The sequence below is a fragment of the Haemorhous mexicanus genome, chromosome 10, assembly GCF_027477595.1.
Source record: "Haemorhous mexicanus isolate bHaeMex1 chromosome 10, bHaeMex1.pri, whole genome shotgun sequence".
Classification (NCBI taxonomy): Eukaryota; Metazoa; Chordata; class Aves; order Passeriformes; family Fringillidae; genus Haemorhous; species Haemorhous mexicanus.
Window position 1 is genome coordinate 16,390,396 of NC_082350.1, and position 24,745 is coordinate 16,415,140.

Sequence of the window (24,745 nt, forward strand, 5' to 3'; positions counted from 1 at the left end):
CCGGCACCAACACCCACACAGAGCTGAAATACAGGCTTATTCCCCAAGTGTATTTCAAATTTGCAACCAAACCCATCCTCAGCCTTCTTTTTGCTCATCTAACAAGACAAACTCTTCTGGTCTCCACTGGGAAGATCAGCTCCTCACTCCTTGATCACTTTGACTGCCTTGTCCTGGAGTCTGAATGCGTTTCTCCAGAATGTGCCTGAGCAAACATAAACCTGGCACTCCAGGCAAACCTGCAATACTGGCACAAAAGTGTTCATATCTTGCAAAGGTGTTCAAGGTCTGTCCATATTCACTTTGGACATGCCATGATCCCCTGATGCATCTGAGAAGTCACATTTTCATCCAGGTGGCCAATCTAGAAGATCCAAGCCAGCAAAAAGAGGGTGAAAAGGGTCTCAGTTACATCACTGGAGCCTGGGCCAGGGCTTATTTGCTTCACTTAATTTTAGGCATCTAAACAAAGCACTTTCAGGATCAGATTACTGCCCTAAAGTCTCTCCACAGTCCATGGAAGGAGATGGCCATTCCAGAAAACAATTCATTCTGGGAAGGTTCCACTCCCATCCACCATCACAACGACATCAGGCAATTAGTCTTCTAATTCAAGCCGGATGGGAAAAATCCTTTAATAGCCCAGCAAGTTCTGAATGGAAATACTCCCTGCTTGGGAAACACAGCTTGCTATAGCTGACTTCGTTATTCCTGACCCATGATTTTTAACCAGAACTTTGCCACCTCATAGTATTATCATTCATTCATTTCCACAATTTCTGGATCAGTTCTGCACAAATGACAAAATTCTTGTCTTCTTACCTGCACATTGTAAGTAACATCATCCAGAGGGGGTGGGGGGGGAAAGGCACCTTGTGATGATGTGATGTTCCCAAGGTCATCCACAGGAGGGGGTGGGGGAGGAAGAAAGTCCCCTAGGAGAGAGAAAGGGAGAATTTAAACTCAGCAGTATTTCCCCACATCATGATGTGGATGATCAGGAGGAACTCCACAATACTTTAAGCTCTGCCCATCAGTTTTGTGGCACAGGACATAACATATTATTTGATCATTAAATGCTCAGCTTCACCCCTCACTGCTTCAGGAAATGGCTACACAGCTCAGTAACATTGGCAGATGGCTTAGGGATGATCAGATTCCACAGCAAAAGGTGATGTGCCACAAAGCCTGAAGGCACCAACAAGCAGCTCCACAGATCCAAGTCACATCTCAAACCTACCACAGGCAACCACAAAACCTGCACTAATGAACAGCCTGTGTCTAACCTTGCAATGGATCCCATCCAATTCACCTCCCTCATGTGCTAAACTATGCCAGCTCTTCTTGATCCTTATAAAGACAGCATCAAGAGCTGTCCAAAAGCAGGGATTCCCTGCTGCAGAAGACACACAGAGGGCTGGAACTGGAACCCAGAATCCAGGCCAGCCCATCTCCTGGAGCCCTGCTGCTGGCAGGCAGACACTCTCTTTGCATCTTCCTATAGGGACTTCATAGCTTCATGTAAAGAACTGCTGGGAAGATCACAGGATCTTCTCGGTGACATCAGCCATGTGATGGGCCAGGTGCAAGCGCACATGAATCCACCTCTCCTAACGCTGGATTTTTACATAGGGGCTGATGTACAAAATTTCTAGAATACAACTTGCTCGTGTTTATCTTCCAGAAGCGCTGATGAGAAGACAAAGCAGCAAATACTGGCTGTGAAGCCATCCAGCTTAGCATAGAGATGGGAGGTGGGAGCAGAGAGGAGTTCTCCTTGAGAATTTCATGGGATGTGGGACCAGAAAGGAGAAAGAAAACAAGGACAGAGCAGCACAGGCTGCAGGCAGCAGGACAACAAGCTCTGAAAGCACCTCCTAATGGTGGAAAAAGAGCATTTGCCATTAGCACTGGATTTGCCTCCAGGGAAGGCAGCTGCCTGCAATTTGGGCCACTTTGTTATGTTTTTATTTCTTCTTATGAAGATTGATGTTGCAAGTAGAGCTGTTTGCTGTTGGCTCTTGTGTGTGCAGCATCTGGAATGGAAGGTTTCAGATTAACAAAAGTGTGATATTTCACATATATAGGAACTCTTGCTTTTGGAATGAAATATCAGCTCCCTACTTGACCCTCCACATCTCCATGCAGCATCACACTGTGCTCAGGCCAGAGGCCCTCAGCACCACCCCTAAATGCAAAGGAGCAGGCTCCAAACCACTCAGGAAGGTACTGAGCCAAAGCCCTGTGACCTGCAGCCTTCTGGGCCACCTATGCCCAGGTTTAAAGCCCTAGGCTCAGCCCAGACCAGGCACAGGCACCAGCTGGGCAGCACTGCTAGCATAACACTTTCAAGCTCTCTGTCATGGGAAGTAGATGGGTATGCAGCCCTTGAAAGTTTTTCTCTTCTATTTTGAATCACTCTCTGAAAGACACAAACTTCCCCTAGGACTTTCAGAGATGTTAACAGGAAAGTAATTTCTTCCCATTTTCCCCAAAATGAGCATGGATAGGACTCAAAAATCCCCTTCTGAATCCCTAAGAAAGTATTGTCCTAAATACAGATGCAAAAGACAGCTCAAAAACAACAGACTGAAAACTCATTTGACAATCCTGTTGCTCCAATACATAAAATCCCATGAAACCCACTGGCTCATGCTACTATTGAGTTCAGGATTGATTTTTTAAAAAATTACATCCAATAATATCTGCAGTATCTTCCTCACTGTCCTATAATTAATCCAATCTTTTATTTCAAATAATGTGAAATACAATACAAAATAAAAAGAAAAGTAGAGAAATTTTAAAATTAATATCTAAGGGGCTAGTTCTAAAAAATGCTGGGATATTTGAGTGCTCCTTAAACTTTTCTCCTTTGCTCCGTAAATGACCCTCCAACAAGCCAACATGATTTTGCAAACAAATTCAACTCCAGTGAATACAGACTTCTCAAGATTATGCTTTAGATGATGTTTTTCAGTCAGTCCTGGCTCCGATGCCTAAGACTGATCTCCCTGCACAGCACATTAGTCAGACACTCTTGCTTTATTACAATCCTTCAAAACACCTAAGGAAAATCAACGTAGAGATTGTGCTGGAGGAGATGAGATAGGGAAAGGGGCAGGTTTTCTGCATGATCAGAAGTCTGCATCTAACAATGGCTGTTAGAATAAACATAAACAAAATACCATTTTTGCTCCTTTGGAAGACCCACTCCTCTTGAAAGAAAAAAAAAAAATTGGCAAGATTTTTCAGAAAAGGAGCAAAGGACAAGAGCTCTCTCCTAGAGTTTGGAAGAAAACACTTCTTTGCAGTGGGAGACAGCTGGCTGTACCACATCCCAGCTCAGCTCTGCTGTCTCCATCCTGTGTTAGATAAGCTGCTGGCTCCACTCTCCCCACAAGTGGGAAGGTTTTTAAACTGGGAAGCAGAGAGCATATGCCTGATGAACTGGGGGGACCTTGCAGATGTTTGGCCTTTTCCTGGTCCTCTGTGAACAGATGGACCTTTCTCCTTCACAGCTTTAGTTATTTATTCTGCCACTGCGGCTTCCTCTTTCCCACACACAGCCACAGGACCCAGTGCTGTTCCCACTGCACTCACGGGAGAACATTCCCTTGGATGCAGAAGGGAAAGCTGTCCCTGCATTATTATTATTATTATTGGCATTGCTGGAAGTCTCCCTCCGGCAGAGAGGGAAGCATGCAAAGACCAAAATGCATGTCCTCAGCAGCATAATTAGATTCTGGATGATGTGGGGAAGAAACAGGTCCAGGTTTGAGGGAGCAAAAGAGGAAAAGAACCTGAAAGCCAGCTGACACTCCCTTCAGGCACAGTGTCCCTACAGTGCACCTCTGGGGCCTTCTCTCGCCCCCGGAGCTTTGCAAGTCAGATTTCACTTACTTAGAGCTGGGCAAGCCGTGGGAGGAGGCAGAAAAGTCCATGTCCAGGCAGAGCACATCACTGCCACCCACTGCTGTCCACCTTCAGTGTCACAGAGCGAGGTGGGAGCCATCTGGGCAAGGCACTGTCCCTGGTCTGCACGGATGCACCAGCAGCCACAGCAGAATGGGGCTCTGGGGTTACCAGCTAACCATGGGCTGGTGGAGGACACATCCCTCCCTGAGCACTCACCCTCTCCTGACTGATTTAACCAGGTGGTCCCTCTGTGAATAAAGAATAAGATGGGCAAAAGGCTCAATAATATTGATTATTGTTCAGCACCAAGACCAGCATTTTGGTTGACTTTCACCTGCCATCAACCTGAACACTTGGATGTATTCCAAGTTATGAGAGTGACTGCACTGAGTTTTGTCAACAGAGAGGTATCAAGGCACCTCCAGAAAGCAATTTGTACTTCAAGGCAAGCAAAGAGACTTGCCTTCCCATGGCAAGTCTCTCCATGGAGGTAGGAAATCACACCAAGGCACAGCCTGCCTTCAGCTCTTACAATGAGAAATCTCCACCTGTTACCATATGTTTAAGAAGAGAAAATAAACACTCCTTGTTGCACCAGCTACTCATTCCCCCTTCATACAGCTGTGTGCAGACCATGAGTCAACCCACAAAGGAGCTGTGCAATGAGACACATGCCCAGCTCAGTTATTTCACATGCAGCGGCGCAACGTGCCACGAAACCACAGCCCTGAGCTCCTCCCTCAGCACCCGTGCAGCTCCTGTGCTGCAGCATCACCCGCTGCAGCCAGCAGGGACGGGACTGCCAGCCCAATAACAAAAACCCCACCCTCGGGCCCACCCCGAGCGAGAGAAAATTGTATGGTGTAAACACAAGAAATTAGGCAGAAATGAGGAGAGTCCATCGTGGTTATGCTGGGAAGCAATAGCAGAGCCACTGGCAGAAGTTATGCCTCCCAGGCCCCAGCCTGGCTTCTGGCTTCAATCAAATCTGTGCCATTGTAGATGTGCTTGCAAGGTTTTACCCCTCTCCGCCCCAAAATTTCCCCTTTTACACATTCCAAGGAGCTTTAAACATTTCACTTTTACACTTTTAAGTACACAAATATAGAATTGTTCAAAGCCCTAACAGACACCTACATCAGCACAGAACTGTCAGGGTGACTAGAAACTCACAAAATTTTTGCCACTGGCTGCCTGATGCCTTCTGGGTGCAAGTACGAGCTAAGAAAAACATCCTGCCTGATACAGCAAGCACATTCTCACTTACAGGCTAACCTTTAAAATTTTAAGTGCACTTCATTTTTTGCTGGATCAGGCTCATGTCTCAAGTCTTTGTTTTCAGGAGATGTATCTGCCAGCCAACAAATGAACTGTAGCACAGTAACTGCCTCTCCCCTTGACAGACACAGTTATTTAGACATGAAGATTTGCGACTTTGAAACTTGCAGACTTGAAGAAGGGCTCACATGTTCAGTAAAAAAGATTCTTTGGGGGGAAAACACTGAGAAACATGAAAAAGCAAAACATCATAATTTTCAAGGAAATAAAAACTTAATGAAACCTATTAAACAAAAAAACTGGGCTTACACTGGTCTTCCCAGATCTCTGGCTGACATCTGAGGACGATATATGTCAGATGCTGATTTCAATTTTCTCCTTTCAAGCAAAAATAACCCTTTCTGACTATAATCTTGATATTTTCTGATTCTGAAGCTGGTTCAGAATCAGTTTGAATCACCTGAGAAACACAGTTTCCAGCCCTGACTCAGAGACCAGACTAAGGATAGTGATGGAGTGAGCCCCCACTGATGTGTTTCCGTTCCAATCCAGACTCCATTTGGCAAAGTACTGAGCAGACAGAGGCACCCACTGTCAGAGGCACTTGGTCAAGTATTTACCTTCTACTGCAGAAAGCCAAAGCTTTTGACATTGAAACAATTGAGATTTGCACCTAAACCCTAATTCATTGAGCACTAGGCTAAAATCCTGTTGATGGAGGCTACCATGAACCTGCAATCCACAGTGACCACTGCAGGAGCCTGCAGAATATCCCAGTATTACTACATGGTCTGGGAAACTTCACTCTGCAAAGTGGCACCACAGGATTTTTATAGAAAACTTCAGCTAGATGTGACCTGGTGTCTCCTAGGTGTGAACATACATCTTACTAAGTTTCCCAAAGTAAACGTTTTCCTGTAGCATCTGTACTTAACACATCACTAGGCAAGGAAAACACACAATTAAAATCATGTTTTGGCCCTAACCACATTGTGAGGAATCACTGACACCACGTCAGTGCAGGGGAAACTGTTGCATGATGATATACCAGCTCCACAACCCACCTCAACATACCACATGGGCCTGTGATTCCTAAAATAAAGCAGCTCCAGCAACCCAAAGCACTGTTTAAATTACCACTCTTACCAATCACTAATCCTACCATTTGAACTACTTGTGCTAATCAGCTACTGTATTAATAAGCATGAGGAAGAAAAAAAAACCAACACTAGCTAATTTCACCCTCAGCATTTAAAAAAGAAATACTGAGTCTGTCAGGTAGTTGCACCGAAAATTTACTTCACCACCTGCTAGCTGAAATATTGCTTTTATGGATTTACATTGTATTAAAAGGTCACTGGCTGTTTAAGTCTTAAACAGTTTTAATCATTCTAAAAGTCTCTTAACAGTAAGAAAAGGAAGCTCAGAACAAACAGCAGCAGGGATTCTAATTAAAAGGGCCAATTCATCTAATTTTATTTGGGGTTAATTATTCAGGATTCACTCTCTGATGTGTAAGGAATAGCAATTAGTAATTTTAGTGATTTGAGGAACATTGGAGGTGTAATCAGTTAAAATGAGTGAGTGTTTACAACACAAGATGTTGAATTAGTTTCTCCCAGCTGGAGAACAGGAACATTAGTCCCCTACAGTTCAGGACTATGCATCGCAGTCCTGCTTAAAATATTCTCTTTAAATTAAAAAAAAAATAATAATCCAAACCCACCACATGCCAACAATTATCTGGTAATTTTGTTTACTACATAGAAAGTCAATAGGAAATGTGTACCATGGCAGCCTACTCCTCCTCACCTCCACCTTCACCCTGCCATCCAACTATTTAAACCCCCGGGATTCACTGGAAACAATTCCCAGCAATTTTCCTATCTGTACAACTCCAGTCAGACTGCCACCCTCTTGCCACACTGCCTTTCACCACAGCTGGCTGAGATAATGGAAGAAGCAGCCCGTGAAACTTTGAAATGTTAATTAACCTCAGTGGTTAAATATACAGAGGAAAAATGACCGTGCGATTAGCTTAAAACCTCTAGGTACAATTCCTCCTGCAAATGCAAATCCAAAATAGCTCTGCTGGAATCGCTCTGGACTTCTTCCAGTGTTACTAGAGCCAGAATAAGGTACTAAAGCTTTCAGGAGAAGCAGATGAGACTCTGGTGGGGACAGAGGAGCCACACGGGAGAGTGCTAGTGGGGAGATCCAGCACTTGCTGCTCTGACAGCCGGGTCTGAGCTGAGGCAGCAGCTCAAAAGCCATTTTCTACTCCCTCTCAAGAGGTAACTGGGTTTTACCACCACTCAGGCATAGCCAGTGGGACTGGACCCCTTGCAAGTTTGTGCCCACAAGTTTATGACTGTTATAAAAAGAGCAGCACCGGCACGCTATGTCATGCTCGCTGCAACTGATGCAGCTTGTAATGAGCAACTTAATTTAGTACAAACAGATGCTGTCTTTAGTGTCCTGTACACAGAGCTTTCACTCCAGCTCTGGTCACCAATGTGGGAAATCCCCTCCAACCCTTCACTCAGAACTCACTGACCTCCCTCTCAAAACACCCCAAAGGCAGTAATTAGCACGAGGGTAGGAGATAAGGATTCAGTTCCCCAAATTATGCAAAATCTCAGCTGCTTCATCACAGTGGATGCCCCTCATTGTGAAAACAATGGGTTTTTTTGATGAGACTCGTTCAGCTGGTGGCTGCAGACACCAAGGGCTATCCTCCCTAGCAAATGCCAGCCAATGCTCCAGCAGCCCCAGTGGTGGCAGGGAGGAGCAGGCAAGTATTCATCCATGCTGGATTGTCCTCCCACATGCACATCAGTAGAGCTTCCTACACATCAGGCCTACAAAGCACAAAGCCATTGACAGAAGGCTGCATTTTAATCTTAATATTATTTTTCCAAACGACTGTGGGGCAGAGCACTGCATCTAATGCCCCACACCCACAACTCTGCCATAGATGTGACCCATGGAAAACACAACAGTCCTTCTACCAAAGCCTAGAGAAAGACTGAAGTTGAACTGAAGCAAGAAACAGTCCATGGAACCTTAAAACTTCAATAAAATTTCTGCTAAAATAGAAGGTGGAAGAAGAACTGTAAGATTTAACAAAAAAGCTCTAAGCACTCTTCCCTGTCATACATTTAGGGTATTTGGGATGTCACTTAGCCCCACTCTGTCTCTGTCCACCAGCATGAAAAGTTTTCCTTTGCCTTCTCTGCAATGTTTATTTGTAGAAGTGAGCATGATTTCATCTTACTTGTGCAGCAACTAGTACAATGAGATCTCACTTTCAGCTGCAGCTGCTCAGTTCCAATAATGGGGACAAAAGTTGTTCTGGATTTATTTTTTTTTTTAATGACAGAAAATAGAGGAGAGATTTCCATGTAAACAAGTGAAAATCAGGGCATTGAAGTCAGAAGAGAAAACCCTGACCTGGAGAGGAAATGGGCTGCACTCCCACATAGCATCCTTCTCCTCTGAGAGTGAAGGGTCCATGAAACAACTCAACGAGGGAAACACCACCTCACTCAGAACAAACTGGAACAGGTTATCTATTTGTTTATTAGATTGTGGTGTTGAACTCATTTGTTCATTGCTAAGAGCTTCTGACAAGAGTTGACATATGCATTAATTTATTAGAGGGCTGTTTTGAAGGAGCTGAAAAAAATTAACCACGCTACTGGATCAGGATCTCATTTTCCCTGGCTGCTGCTGCAAAGCACAGTGAAAGTGAGTCTGTTTATTTGGTCAGCCTTCTCCCCTGAGGCAGTAGACAGGGAAGATGGGGACCATGTCCTTAAGATACAACCTATCTTATCTTCAACCAAACCCTCTCTGTCCCTAGTGATGAAATACAAAACACTGCACAGATCACCAAAAAAACATCTCTCAGAGCTCTTCACCACCAAGGGACTTCCTCAAGTTTTGGAAGCTGCAGCCAACAGTTTTAAGCAATGCTGGATTTATCTTTGCCTATGCCTGTTTTTGGATTGTTTTCCCATTTTGGGGGCAGGTTGCAATCGGAGCAGACAGAGGAAACCCATGTGCTGCAGCCCTGGCTTGAGCCTCAGAGTCAGCAGTGGCCAGTGCTGCAGAACATCTGGAAGGACTGGATCCAATCTCTCAGCCCAGCATGCAAAGGAGAGAGACAACAAAACCCACTGCCATAAGCAGACCATTCCTGGAGGAGGGGGTCAACCTCCCTTCAAGATGTTCTCTTCTGAATCTTCTCTCATGAGTCTTCTGCTCCTGGTTTGAGAGACTGGAGCAAAACACCAAGCGGGAAAGGCAAGTGCAGTGCTCAGATGAGCTGATCAAACAAATCCCCATGGACTAGTTTTCAAACTGGGTCACTCATCCTCTGGGTCCTCCCATCCTCTTAGCCACCCCTCCCTATGTCACACTTACAAACATCCAGACTTGGTAGATGAAAGCAAAATGTGTCTTCATCAAAAGTATCTCAGTTCACTGTTTACACCAATACAAACAGCACTGGCTTTCTTCCTTCCACTGCAGTTAGTCAGCGCTACTCAGGAGCAGAAAAGCTTCTAGATTTTCTTTGTGCTATAAAATTAATTGCCTTCTAATTCATTGCTGTAACCCTGAATAGTAAATTACATCCTTAATCCCTGAAGATAATTTAAGATAAAATTAAATGTTAGATACATAGAATTCATCTCTATCATATTTTTTTCAAAATAAATACCAACGCTCCATATCCAAATTTTAGTGATAGACTTGGCAGTGTTAGGTTTAATGGCTGGACTTGATGATTTTGAAGATATTTTCCAACCTAAACAGTTCTATGATTCTAACTCCACAAATAAATGTATAAAAATATATATTTATATGGAATAGCAGTGGTTTGGTTCATTTTGCTGGTACCTACTAGAATGTCCCATGTGAACTGGCTAGAACATGGAACAAAATCAGGATTAAAATCAAAAGAAAATAAAAAAGAAGGAGGGTTGTATCATATATGCTTGTATGCTCTATATCCTTTCTACTGTATTTCTTGATAACAGAGAAAGTGGAGAAGAAAACAAATAATGCAGATTTTCTCTTCGAGATGAATTGTACACTAAACACTGATTCAAAACCTTTCTGTACCAAAGACAATTTTCCAACACCCTAAAGTTACTATACCCATTTATACTTGCAGTTATTGCTGCAATGTGACAAGAAAGGCTTTAAAATTTACACTTTTGCATAATTCAACAAAGGGAAAAAAACCACACTAAACTGACCTTTTAGACAAGCAACTACATGCATGTTTCCATATTCCACAAAAACTCCTATCAAGAACCACCCCGTTCTTCTGTCTAGTAAGAGCCCAGAGCACTGTGGTGGGGAAAATAAGAGGAGACAGAGCATTTCCCATCAGGAGCTCCTTAAAATGAGCAAGGAAGAGGTGAATAACAGAGGTACAAAAAGGACTTCCCAAGGATGAGAATCATATTCCCATTCAGGCCACTGATGAGAACAGAATTCACTCCCTAGAGTGACCCAGGCAGACTGCCTATCCTCAGAATACCAGCAGGGATAAACAGAGGCAGCACAGAACTTGTGCTGGTTTTGGGGGAATGTGCCTCCCATCCTGCATTCCCAGCAGGAATGGCCACGACACTCTAGTAACCCATGCACACATTTAAACCTTCTGACCATTCTGAGAGAGCAATCAATAAAACCAGCAGTTTTACTGTAACTCTGCTCAGCATATGGTGCCTCCCTTCCAGAGAAAAAGTATTAGGGTCTGGCATCAGCCCAGAGCAACTGAGAGGGTGCCCTTGCCATGAAACACACCACACCAAAAGCACTATTTGCTGTAGAGAAACCTGGGTGAGATTGCTCCCAGACTGAATTAAAAGTTTTCTATTTAACTGACAGAAAACAAAATACTGAAATATTTGTGGATATTGTTAAAAGGAATAATGCGGAAGAAAATTAAAATCCTCTGCTAAAATTGTGGTTTTGTTTGAAAAGCCAGAGACTTTATTCTTAAAACAAAATGTTGTGGAAAAAAAAGGGTAACAAATTGTAGTAACATATTGCTACAGTTTCTGGGCTGGTCCTAGAAAATCTTCAGTCTGAGGTTTGGTTTTCCCTCAGAACTGCTACTGGGACAATTTTAGTTAAATAAAAAATTAAATTAGGCTAGGTGGGGAACCTCTCTCGATTTTCTTTTGTTCTAATTTCTTTTTTAGCTTTGCTACAGGAGACTGCAAATCTATCCTTTTCAGATTAATGACTGATCTTCATTCTAAATCCCCACTCCAATATTAATAACCTCTCAGAAAACAATTAAAATGGATATATTGTTTGAGTGTGTGCTCAGGGGGGACAAGAAGAGGATAAATCTTCTCTGATGACAAAAGCCTCTGTCACACTTGGAGGGTTGCTGATGCCAGTGGTGATGGACAGTGATTATCCACTGTCACATACACATCTCCTCGTGTTCCACAAGCATGTGCCTGGAGCAGTGAAGGGCAAGGAGAGAGTGCTGAGCAGCACAGGAGAAGAGGGGATGGTCCATCTCACCACCTCACAAGAACTCCTTTATCAGTAAGCTGCAAAGAGTAGGCCTTTTCCTCCATCAGACAGAAGATGATGCAGGAAGAATGATTTCCAAGTTGACATTATCAGCAAGTGCAAACAGCCAGAGAGACACCAGGAAGTTCATTGCTTGGAAATCATTTTAATGCACAGAAATGCCCGGTGTGCTGCAGCTTTATGGTGAATCATGAAGCCTACGTCATCCAGAGTTGCTTATCAGCTCTGAGAATTTTCTAGCCAACATCTCTATCTTCTTCATGAATCACAGTAAAGACAGTGCCCTGGTGCTGTGGGCTACAATTACTCCTTTTGCCTTTTTTCAGTGCCATGTGAAGCAATGGGAAGGTCGTGGTGCTGCTTGCCAATGTGGTATTTTTATAGTGTAACAAGGGGAAAGCACATTCTCTGCCCTGGCAAGGGTGCACACAGAGATATTTAAGGGTGCAGAGTTTTCTTAGAGGATGATCAGAGGATTGGCATATCTTCCTAGGAAGACAGGCTTGGTTGTTCAGCCTGGAGAAAAGAAGGCTCCAGGAAGAGCCAAGAACACCTTACAGTCCCTAAAGGGGCCGACAGGAAGACTAGGGAGGGACTTCTCACAAGGGCATGTAGTGGTAGTACAAGAGGGAATGGCTTTTAACTGAAAGAGAGGATATATGGAAGAAATTCTTTACTGTGAGGGTGGTGAGACACTGGCACAAATTGCCCAGAGAGGTTGTAGATTCCCCATCCCTGGAGTTGTTCTAGACCAGGCTGGATGGGGCTTCAAGCAACCTGGGATAGTGGAAGGTGTCCCTGCCTACGGCAGAGGAGGTGGAATGAGATGATCTTGAAGGTCCCTTCCAATCCAAGCCATTTGATGGTTCTGTGATATGATTCTATGACCATCTTTGGCATAGAGAGACAAACTTGAGTCACGGCCTGAGTGTTCTCCTGGAGAAGAGCAGAAAAACCCTCCTTTGGTGTTTACATGAAACCCAAGAGAAGCAGGTTTTGAAAACTCACACTGCAATTTTGTAATGCATGACTTGCTGCATGCAGTCATCCAAGGTGACTGCTTTATGCAAAAGCAAAGCTCATTCCTAGAGGATTTAAACAATGACAGTCAGATTTCCCTGATGAAAGACACTCAAGTAAGTAACAATTTCATTTAAAGAGAAAACACAGTATTTTCGGGCACCTAGGCTGTCAAGAAAATACGAAGCAATTGAGAATGCATTTGAGAATGTTCTGAAATTGGCCACTATTTATATTTCTACACAAAGGACAAATTTTAGACTTAAAAATACAGGCATGACCTAGCTTTAAAATCCAGTAATCCATCTGGCCAAAACCTAAATGTGGATGTTGATGATCTCTTAAAGAATAGGACTCTCTACTTTCACAAGACTATGAGAATTACTCCATATCCTTATCAGGATATACATATCACATCATGTCTTGGAGATTAGCATCTTGATTGATTAAAATCTTTAATTCCATTTGATTTAGAAGGCTAGTTTGAGACACACTCATACCAAAGGCTGGAGCTGATCACAAGCACAGAACGGGACACTGTGACTGCAGCATTGATATCTCCTCCCTCATTCTTCAAAATACTGCAGTTAAAATCATCTAGCCTAGAGAGGTAAACAAAGGTGTGTGTCAGGTCAGCCAGCAAAACCTTTCAAGGCTCCACAGTCATCATGAGAAAGCAAATAAAAACTACTTTGGCTCTCATTTACTATATATTTAACATTTGCAAGAGAAAAATCAGATGACTGCTTAAAGCTTGGGATGATGCACGCCATATTCAAGCTGCTCCTGAGCTTGAAATGTTTAATGTTTTATGTGGTTTGGAAATGGTTTAAATTCCCTGATGAATTTTTCATGCCCATACACAATTTAGCCTTTATCAAAAAGATCCCCTTCAATTATGTACTCTGCAGAAATTCTTTGGAAGGATTCTAGACACTTCCCCCCCCCCTTTTTTTTTTTTTTTTGTTTACTGTTTTCAGTTTGCTAAGGTCTGTATAAAACACCCTCACTTGGCTATTCCTACTGAAATTACCTGTGCTTTACCTTTTGTGCTACTCACAGAAAATCTCTCTATGCTCTCTCTCTCCATAACTTTACTTTAAGTGTGGAGAATGGGAAGACAAAAGAACAGCCTGGGATAGTGAAAGGGTGAGCCTCACTGGAGTGAGGCTAAAAAGCTGCAAACCTTTGGATGGACCCAGCTCTTTGCCGCACTGCACCGTGGGGAGCTGTCCATGGAGAGGGGCATCCTCTGGGCAGCAGAGCTGGCAGCAAGCACGTCATTCCCAGTGCAGGAGAACAAGCTTAATTAGAGCACTGCCATGTGCCAGCTATTCTTGGAGGCAGAACAGCCCCTCAGGAGCTGTTGCAGGAGAGCGAAGCGAGGACAGCCCTCGGACCACTCCAGCCCACGTCAGAGGCATCCCCAGGAACACAAAGCCATCCTCCCCTGCCCTGCAGCCCAGGCTAAAGATACCAAACTGCTGCTGCTCTTGCTCTCTGAACACCTTCATTATGCTGAACACACATCCCCCAAGGTTCTGGGAATATTAACATAAGCCACCCACAAATATTATTTTAAAGAAGTGATTCCCAGAGTCCTCCTATTTTTGGAGAAGCATCTTAAAAAAGCTTCGCTAATATACTGGAACAGGCCCCATATTATCTCTTCATGAAAGGAATCCAACTGCTATGCTTCTAAATTCACTGGTAAGCAGTTCAGACTTCCTTTTATATTGTAAGATTTCCTTCCCATAAGATGCAAGATATATTGCCTCAAGAGAAAAACAGCTTTATGAAGAGGAAGCTACGTGTGCCAGAATTGTTCTCTTCCATTATCCGTAACATTCTTTCTCCCTCCCATTGTTTTAATAAAGTTGGTCACCAGAAGAACCTGCAGCAAAAACACCAATACCCTCAGAAAGTATCTACCTGCCAAAAGCCCCAAAGCACATCTGCTGTTCTGCAGCCTCCTTGATGCTCAGAAAATCTGTTTGCTATGCATGCCACATATGCAGCGCTGATAGAAATGTGACTTTGCTAACAAACTTACTTTTGGCTGTTCCCACCAGAAAAATGTTTGAGGAATGGATGGCTCACCAGTAATCTTCCACCTACATGTATTTTTGTAGCACTTCATTGAATAAAAGAATGATAAGGAAAAATAGCCAATGAACAAAAAAAAAAAAGCAACAAAAACAAACTCAAAAAAAAACAGAGAGAGAGGAAACATATTCAGTGGCAATCAGCAAGCATTACAAGGAAGAAGAAAAAAAAAATTAAAAATCTGCTGTCTGATGTTCCTACATGTAATCTAGAGAAACATTCCCCTCCTGCATGCACGTGCTCGCATGCAGCAGGGGCTCAGTTACACTCTTAAGTTAAAGTGCATTCTTAAATGTTATGTCCCACGGGCCTTCACAAAGCATGTATCAAATTAGGCATTTGCTGGAATGCTTTGCTAAGCAAAAGGATTGGTTTATGAACTTTCCCCAAAGATTCTGCTGAAATGAGGCTAAATGGCTGCAGTGGTAGCTCTCAGGAGATCCCCAATTCTTCCCTGAAGCATTCATTTTGCTAGGATTTCCCTCTTGTACATTCAGCTTTGGGGAATCACTATGGGAAACTGGGAGCAGGGAATTCCCAGCGTTAGAAATTACTGTATTGCCCAGGGTAGGCTGAAGTAACCACAAATCCCTCCCCACTGATTCAGATCCTACCAGAGCCACTGCCATCTCTTCAATTTTCATTAAAAATCTCCTCTAGAGGGTATAATCTCCCCAAATTTAAGCCGAGGGAAATCCAGGGTTCCCTAAAATCAGAATCCACTTTATTTGGGATGAAAGGAATCTGCTCTCAGGAGGACTGGAGTTGCTAAAAATAAGCAAATATTCCCAGTGTTTCTGCACTCCTCTCCCTGAAGTGAAATGATCAAGAGGATTAATTTTAGAGTATGTACAGTCTTTATGTGAAAAAACCCAAGCTACATCTTAGCTTTTAAGCAAAGACCAGATGGAAAGTCTATCATTAGAAATGCCAAAGGGAGAATACGCTCAAAGTTCGCTTCAGGATGGAAAGGTCATTTCTAGTCATCCTTGTTTTAAATGTTCTCAGAAGCACTCAAGCTTTTCGTAATAAGATGGTTTTCTTTTAGTTTATCAACCTGATTTCCTTCAAAATAAAATATAAAAAGATCTCCAAAATAAAACAAAAATCGCCAAACAAGACAGAAACTTGAAAGGCAGGCGCCAGCTCTCTTTTTTTCCTCTCCAGAGCAAAAGAGTCATTAAATTTTTAATGAATTATTGTTTAGTTGACAAGAAATGCCACAAAAATGACCTGCTGATTCCACCCAGGGGTGTTTACTTAGAGCTTCACAGGGAGATTTATGAGATGACAGGCAACAGACGACGTGTCAATAGAGTCTGAGAGGCAAAGCTTTGTTCATCAGGTACCAATGTCGATGAAGAACATGTCAAGATGATGAGAAATGGATCAGGTTTCTCCACTATGTTAAAAGCAACATCCCAAGCCCCCAGGGAGGTCTTTGTGCAGCTGCCCCATACAAATCCACCAGCCCACCTGCACTGAAAGCACCACGCTCCTGATCCTAAGATCTGAGCAGCTCAGTAAGAACCCCCTTTGGGCTTAAGACGCCTTCTTAACATTACCAGCACACACAGGGTGACTAGGAAGAGACAAAATTGTGATCAGTGACATTCACTGGAGTCAATAGGGTGACCTGAAGATAATACAGTGCTTCCAGCATTACTCCACTTGCTAACTCATATGAGAGCTACAAACACACAGCTCCCACTGAGACTCCAGCAGTCCCTGATCTCCACATGCCAGCCAACCGTGAAATAAATCCCGTGCCCATGAAGATCAGCCCTCAGCTGAAGTACGGGATGTGAATAAGCCCCCTGGGACACAGCTTCCAAACCTTAACAGGAAAATATTTAATCAAAGAAAGAAAACTCCATTCTCCTGTTTTCCAACAAATATTTAAAAAGTACATTGATATGGTGATATAAAACTGACATTTTCACAATAAACACATTTGTGTCCCAGTGCAGATTATTCCCAATAAAAACTGGAGCTAAACCTAAAAGTGTTTTATTTCCTTTCAGGCGGTGCCTTTTCTCAGCTTTAGTGGGTCACCCCTGACAAGAAGTATCTGGCTTCAGGTCTTCCTCTATACAAATCCTCTCAGAGGAGCCATCGCTGACCTAACCAAGCAGCAACTGGGCTGTGCAAGTGTCACAGGGAAATATGCCCTGCAGTATCACTGAATGAGGGACAACCAGACAAAACCAAGATTCCATTGCCAAACAGCATGCTAAAGCATTGGGAGCAGCAAACAAATGCTTTGTTGTTTCTTGGCCACTTGCAAATGTTGATTATTCCGTATGAAATAATTAACAAACAAGGACAGAATCCTCCAAGTTCTCTTTAAAAACCTTCTTTTCAAAATACACTCTCATTTTAATCATTTACCATTTGCAATAGAGAAGGAAAACAAGGAGGTAAGAAATCTAACACGATCAAACCTTCCCTAGTTCCCACAAATAGACATTCACTGCCTTCCAATAGTCTTGACTAATCATTTTAATAAGCAGTGAAAAGATTTCGCAATTAAATGCTTAGAGAAATAAGATGCATCTTCCTGCTCCTTCTCATGCCTCATGAGTTTTCCAGCTCCTCTCATAAAGAGCTTTCATTACTCTGGGCATGATGGAGCCAGAATTGCTACATGAGAAAGCTCTGATTTCAGTTTTATCTCAGTCACTGTCCAAATGCCCAGAAACTTCTTGACAGCTCTTGGACCACAGGGGGAAAAAAAAGCCCAAAAAGAGCCAAAAAAAGGGAGCTCCAGTCCTAAGATCAGAACCACATTAGCTAGACAGGTTTTTCAAAAAAAAACCCCTCTGGCCTTAGTGTAAACTAAGCATATTTGGCCAAGTAGCAGTAGATCAAACAGACGAGGAGCCTCACAATGCCCTTCGTGCAGCCCCACATTCGTGGTGACAACTGCACTTTGCTCTGATGAAAAGTGACCTTTAGGCCCTGACATTTAGGTCCAGATTCTCCTACTAGTGTCACCTCCGCCTCCAGTTTCACAGGTCGAATTCACAGCACTTCAAATAGTTGGCAACATTCATCAAACATGAGCCCGTGTCTTGCCCAACAGAGTCTTAAAATGGAATATTCCCACTCCACAGCCCTATGCCATGCTGGATGGTCAACTTACACGAGGTACTGGATGTGCCCTATCTCTTCGGAAAATCAACATACCAAGCGAAAGCTCATCTCCCAGAATAGTCACCCTGCTACTTTATTTCTCTTTTATTTGTTTCGCTACTGCAGTTACAAAACACATTCTCACTGAGGCAAAAGGGATCACTGGCCAGAGCGCTTTTGGATGCAAAGAGACAGTGCTAAATGTGCAACAGAAACAGGAATATTATATGGTCTTCCCACATGAGAAAGCATAGAAAGGCAAAAGGACCCTCCGTTAGCTGGTCTCCATGATATCTCAGGAAAACACCATATGGTCAGAATGGAATCATGGCGATTGGAGATTTCTTGTTTAAAAAGTCCAACTCTGTTTGCAGGAAATATCTCAGCTGTGGTCACGCACCACATCCCTTGTGTCGGATTAGCTGCTAAATTTAAAGTATTTTCTGTCTATCCAATAAGTATGATTTACTGGCATGAAGAAATATTTTCATTATCATAAATTTTCAGGTTCAGCCAAACCAATTGTTCCTGCAGCTAAGTCTGAAAGATTCTTGACCCTAATAAGGGAAGTAAACAATTGAACAAAACCTAGAGATCTGGCAGCCAGAGATCCACCAGCCCTTGCTGCCACAAGGTCATCTCTCCCTCTTGAGGGCCTATGTCCCATTTTTACACACACACACACACAGAGGCTGAGCACCTGATGCACCGAGAGAAGTCGGTCGGTCAAGTGTTCTCCTGTTACAACACCACTGATTTTTGGGCTGTAGAAAAGGGTTACAGTGTCAGACTCTGCAGGATTACTGTGGGCAGGGACAGGTTAACAAGAAGAGATCAATTGTGAATTTAATTCAAATCTATGGCACTGAATGGACTAAGCAGAAGATGAAGAAGATACTGCAATGCTTCAAGCATTAACTGCATGGCATCCTGTCCATGCCGATACCAGAGGAGATACAGACCAGCTGTGATTTTACCCAACTCACACTTCCCTCAAGTATTGCCTCTTGTCTTTATAAACTGATTTTTACGTAAGACAGCTGTGTCAGACCTGAGCTCCCAGTGTAATTTTCCCCCTCTGCCTCTAGAATTAATTCAGTAAGTCAGGTTCTATTTCTCCTTGGGCACCACACAAAGAATTACAAATGGCTCTATTTGTGCCCAGCTGGTACAAAAGTTATGTCAAAAGTGTAATGGGAAGGAAGAAAGGACCCAATTACAAAAGCCAGGTCTGTGAGATAATCTTGGTCCCAGGACAGTGAGATATGGCAATTAGAAGCATTTCATCTATCTGTCACATGGGGTCATTCAATGAGCTTGTTATCCAGAGAAAAGGTGGCACCTCAAAATACCAATTACAACTTTCCAGACTCAAACTGTGCCTCAGCCTTTTCTGCCCCCTGTGCCATCATCTCTAACATGACAGGAAGGTCAGAACGAGCAACAGGAATTCAGTTTTCAAGAAGAAGCCCAACTGTACTGCAGATTAACAACCAATTAGCAATTTTGAAGAAGTTGAGTGCTCTGGGTGGGGGGGCTGCCAGACTGTGCTGAGGAAGTGCTTGGTGTTGACTTCCCAAACTGAGTCACTTCTGTAAGCCCTGGGGTGGTATTTATAGATGTGGGGGAAAATTTCCAGGGAACATCACTTACTGGTACTCTCAAAAATAGCAAGGGAATTCTTAAATTACTAAACTTTTAAGGAAAAAAGTCTTTCTTCTTTATGACAAGACAGCAAAGCAGCAGTCGCTATGATTTTCTTGGAAGAAGTCACAATTACTATTGTTCCTTATCTCACTTTTCTTTGACAGTAGTAGATCCTGCTCCTAATTCTGTGCAGCTACAAGGTTGGGCTTTTTCTCCTCTCTTCTACAGATTATTTCCAGGATAAGACATTGAAGTCAGCCTTGTCTCCAAGGCTCCTTAGCAAGACTTGAATGAACCGTGGTACCAACAACTACTCAACCACAGCAGTCCAGATCAGCCCAAACCTTTTACCCAATTGTCCAGGATCCTGATTTGGGGGAATGGCTGTACCCTTCAGTAAACCACAGGAATCTGTAAGTAGATCTGTTACTGATAGTCAAACTATCACCTGCAGAAGTGAGCTGGTTCTCCTGCATAAACTAGACATGCCCTGGTATCACAGAGCACACAAAAGCAGAGGAAAGGCATGGACTAGTAGCTGGATCAGTGCCTGTTCTCCCCTCAACACATGCAACAGTGCCCTTATGTCTTCTCAGCCAGAGACTAAGCCAAGCTTTCAAAAAGATTTTGTCCCTGCAATAGTTTTAAGGATGCAACCACAAAACTGGGCCCGCACAACCATTTTAGAGTATTTCACTTTCTTTGCATTAAACACACACAAATTTATGGCCTTGCTTAGCAAGGATGGGTAGGCCATGCCAGGCTAGGTCCCCTTTCCTAAGCAGCCAGCATGCCCCATGGGGAGGATGCAGACCAGCTGACCACAGAAGTACAACTTTTGGAATGAAAAAGAAAATTTTGAAAATATAAGATACAAGCACACATACTTGTCCTCATCCCACACAAAGGCTGCAAATGCTCCAATTTATTACTTTGACTTCCGGACTGCTCCTACCACTGCCCTCCCTCTGAGACCTGGGGCCAACATTGGCCAAATGGTCCGTGAGAAGGCCTCAGAGATGCTTCCCTACATGTCTTACACAAACCAGTAGCTTAGATGAGGACAAAAAGCCAGGATAACGAGAAAAAGGCTGCTGGCAGGAACTCAAGCAGTACCTGCTCTGCCTGGCCTCTCAGCCACTGAGAGAGCAGGCTGGGTCCAGCTCTCTGCCAAGCTGCCAATCATCACAGCTCACAGTCTGTGACAATCATGAGACATGACACCCTGTGCAATGCAATGGAGACCCAACAAGTTTGTTTTGCACATGCCACTGCAGCGTTGGCAGATACAGCAACACGCTTTGGCTCGCAGTGACACGGGAAGCATTCAAAGCACTCGCGCAGAGATAAGAGGCTCCCCTCATCTCCTGCCTGAGACACACTGACCTCCCCTCTCTCCCTCCTCCTTGGCATTGTCAAAACTACAAAAATCTGTCCCTTATGTTTTCAAAATGTGTCTTTTTCATGGAGTTCTCCCCCTTTTTTTTTTCTGAAGCCAATTAAAAATAAAAGTTTACCAGAAAGACAACAAGGGAAAAAAAAGCGTCTGATACCATTGCATCCAGCCTGTAAGGATCTCACACATAAAAGAATTATGTCCCTGAGCACTTTCCAACAGACTTTCAGAAAATTTCATCTTTCTACTTCCCTGGCTGGATAGTCTGTTTGAGTAATTTTCCCTTTCTCCTGGGGCTGGTTGCTAAGAGACGCGCTATTACTTCTCCCTCTCTTATGACCCGATTACTGTGATCAGCAAAGACAGCGTGCAGACAACAGCCTGACACAGCTCATACAAGAACATCGGCCTTGTTACAAAATGATGGACTGTATTAACACTCCGCAGCCCCTTGGCTCGCCATGGCCTTTGGAGAGTCTCCAGGCACAACTGGGGGCTTTTACTTCCCCAGCTTCTGAAGTGCACGTTCAAACATTTTAAATCACAGGACTGGGAAGGGAGAAGAATTGACTTTTACCTCCTGTGCTTCACTGTCTGACAGCCAGAATGGTGTTACTGCATCCTCACAGAGCAACTTTCCTTTTCTTACCCTCCCTAAGAAGTGGCCTAGGAACAATGATTACTCCTTTTCACCTTCTTGAAAAATAAACTTTGCAAATACACAGCACAGTTTGGGTCAGAACTTTCCCCTGAAGGGTCTGACAGCACGCTGTAAAGCTAATTCTGACACTTGAGGGGCTAAGAGGTGAGCTGGTCCTGCAAAGAGCTGGATTGCTCTGGATAAGGAAAGCAGCTGGAAATAGATCCAGCTGTAGGTGTCCTGCAGTTCCAAGATGCCCAAGAGGTTCCCAGCTCATGCAGAAGCAGCCACAGCCTGGCACTGTGTCCTCTGCAAAAAAGAATAGGGGATGGAGGCAATGGAGGAGATAGGAAATTTGGAGCACAAATTGAGAGCTTGTACTGAGGGGTACATGGGGCAAAAAGTTAAGGAAAGTTGATTTTGTTGAGAACCAAAGAAAACTGGTTTTCTAAGAATGGGGCCACCAACCTCAGAGACTATTAGTCTCCACTTAGTAAGAATTCAACCCTCATCACATTCACTTTTCATAACATAAATTTCAAACTTCTATACTTTCTTCTATTAAACCTACTTTCCAAAGACGGTGCTTACCTACACTGTTTTGGTACCATTTTCATACTCTTGAGGGCCTCCTCTCCTCCCACCAGCTCACTCAGGACAATTCCTGTGGCAGGACCCCCAGGCACACCCTCACACCACAGACAGTGCAGAGTATTAAGAAACACCAGTTGATAAATCTTCTCAAGTGGGCCTTGTAACAGAGATGACCCAGAGCACAGGTTCCTTCCTCATCTCCATATCATTTCCCATAAATTCAATGCTTGGCAGAACAAATGCCAGCTGTCATGACAGTGCAATTTCTACCCACCAGCCCTTAACAGCAGGCTTGGCTTTATCATTGGAGTCACATCTAGATGAAACCAAAACATTTCCTTAGTCATTGTCATCACAGGAATTAAGACTTGGAAGAGACATGTGAGTCTTCTGCACTTCAGCTCCTCAAATAGTTTGGGTAAATCCCCAGTTGAGCCCCTGGAGCATTCCTGCACTTTCTTCCACAGCTGTGACTTTGCAGGGTGCGTGCTGGTTAAAGAAGAAGTCAGAAGGGGAATTTTCAGATAGTAGGAAACTTTCTGCTTATTAGGATCTAGAGCTGATCCCTACTCATCTCCTGCAAAATCACCCTCCCTGGGCAAAGCAGAGCCACAGGATTCTCAGTCCTGCTCAGAGACCCTCGACTCCTGTGCCATCTAAACATGCTTTACTTAGCAACAAACACTTCAGGACTGGTATATTTCAGTCCAAATTGTAATTGTGTAGGATTCACTGCTAGAAATGCCTGCTCTTTGGCCACAAGTACAGCTTCTGTGGCTTCAAGAATTGCTCATTCATTCTTCCAACCTTTTATTACACCAACCTGTAATATAATCCAACAGACATTTACTGGTTGCTCTGATTTAGCAGGACTCAGCCTGGCAAAATAAAAAAGCTTTAGGCAGAGAAAAGGAAAAGCATACATTTAATCCTTTACTGTAATAGTTAGTTTCCAATGAGTAGAAGAGCAGCATTGTGTGAAGAACAGCAAAAAAAAAAAAAAAAATTTACTAGACTGTTAACTATCATATAACAATTGTTATTATTCCACTGACTAGCATTTGGAGGATGTTAACATTTCAGATTAAAATAAAAGGAACAAGTGCTGCCCACTTGAATTCAAGCTATTTCTGCATTAGCATTGCCCTCTTGCTTTGACTGGGCACCACAGCCCTGTAAAACTACATACAGGACAAACATTATCTGTTTAACAGAAGGTTTGATATGGTTGATGACAGACATTTTCAATTCAAGTTATTAAATGATACTTCCCTTCCATTTCAGTATGTCAGAAATGTCTTCTCTTTCTCTTTTTCCCTTCCCTTTTTTGCCTGTTTTCTTTATTCTGCCCAAACTATTGTGGTTCACAGAACAGGCCACTGCTAAGATGAATCACTATTTGATGTTTGAAATAATGAAGTGGAAAAATTAAATATAGTATCTTGGAAGAACAGACAGACAGGAGAAAAGAAAATGAGAAAAAATAGTCAGGGCAGAAAAAAAAAAATTAAGAATCTACCTCCTGAGAAGTGCAATGTTTGCTTTATGATACCAAATAACTGAGAAAATATAAGCTCACTCACCAGAATGAAACCCAAGGCTAGGCACTACTTCAAGTAGTTCCCAAATAAGAGGCAATGTGTTCCAGAGCCTGGGAAAATTTAATATTTGTAATTCTAACAAAACATGGTCAGAATACTTAATAAAACCTGGTGGCTTGACTTGACATTTTGTGAACTACAGATAAGTATACTAGTTCAATAACAGTTTTTATGCACTTGTTTTATCCTGCATTCTTCCCAGGCCTTTCCCTGAGGTGGTATTTCAAAAAAGAAAATGCTCATCCTGAGAACAAAGCCAAGGCACAGTTCTATGGAATTGTCTCTGGCAAAAAAAAAAAGCAGATACAGACACTGTTATCCAACAAAACAACTTTTGGGATGAATGCTAACAAGACAGAAGGCCCCACACAGAGCCAGTTTATTCCCACTGGTGAGACTCACAGGTCCTGACACTGGTCACTGTGCTGGGGACAACTGGGCAAAAATCCCTCTGCCTGTAACTCACAAGTTATTGAGTGGGGCAACGGGCACAAAGGCACCAGCTTGGTCTCATCCCTCTTCAACATGGCCCAGCTTGCTTGGGGCAGTTTAATCCAGTTTTACACAAATGAGAACCACCACTCATTTCCAACTGGTTTCAGTCGGTCCTTAGCCAACAGGAGAGAGGATGTGCTTCGAGAGAAATCAATGGACACTTCCAAAAGGGTGCCCCAAACTGGTTCACAGCTAGGGACCCTCACCTTCCCATTCATTCTGCAGTGTTCAGGGGCTTTGCTTGTGCTTTAAATGCTCTTGTGTGAAGGTAGCAAGCCCACTACAAAGAGGCCTGGAGTTTCAAGATCATTTTCACCAGCTGCGTTTTGTAAGAACTGCATCATCCAC

At 43.3% G+C, this 24,745-nt stretch overlaps 1 protein-coding gene across 16 annotated transcripts in view; it reads right to left on the bottom strand.

Annotated features, from left to right (window-relative positions):
- The window catches only part of LPP (LIM domain containing preferred translocation partner in lipoma), a 370,626-nt gene that overhangs the window by 184,404 nt on the left and 161,477 nt on the right, over positions 1 to 24,745 (bottom strand). For all 16 annotated transcript variants that reach the window (XM_059855503.1, XM_059855515.1, XM_059855514.1 and 13 more), the window contains one exon: positions 823 to 935. In XM_059855503.1, coding sequence (XP_059711486.1) covers positions 823 to 935 — 113 coding nt within the window. The remainder of the gene's footprint in view (positions 1 to 822; positions 936 to 24,745) is intronic.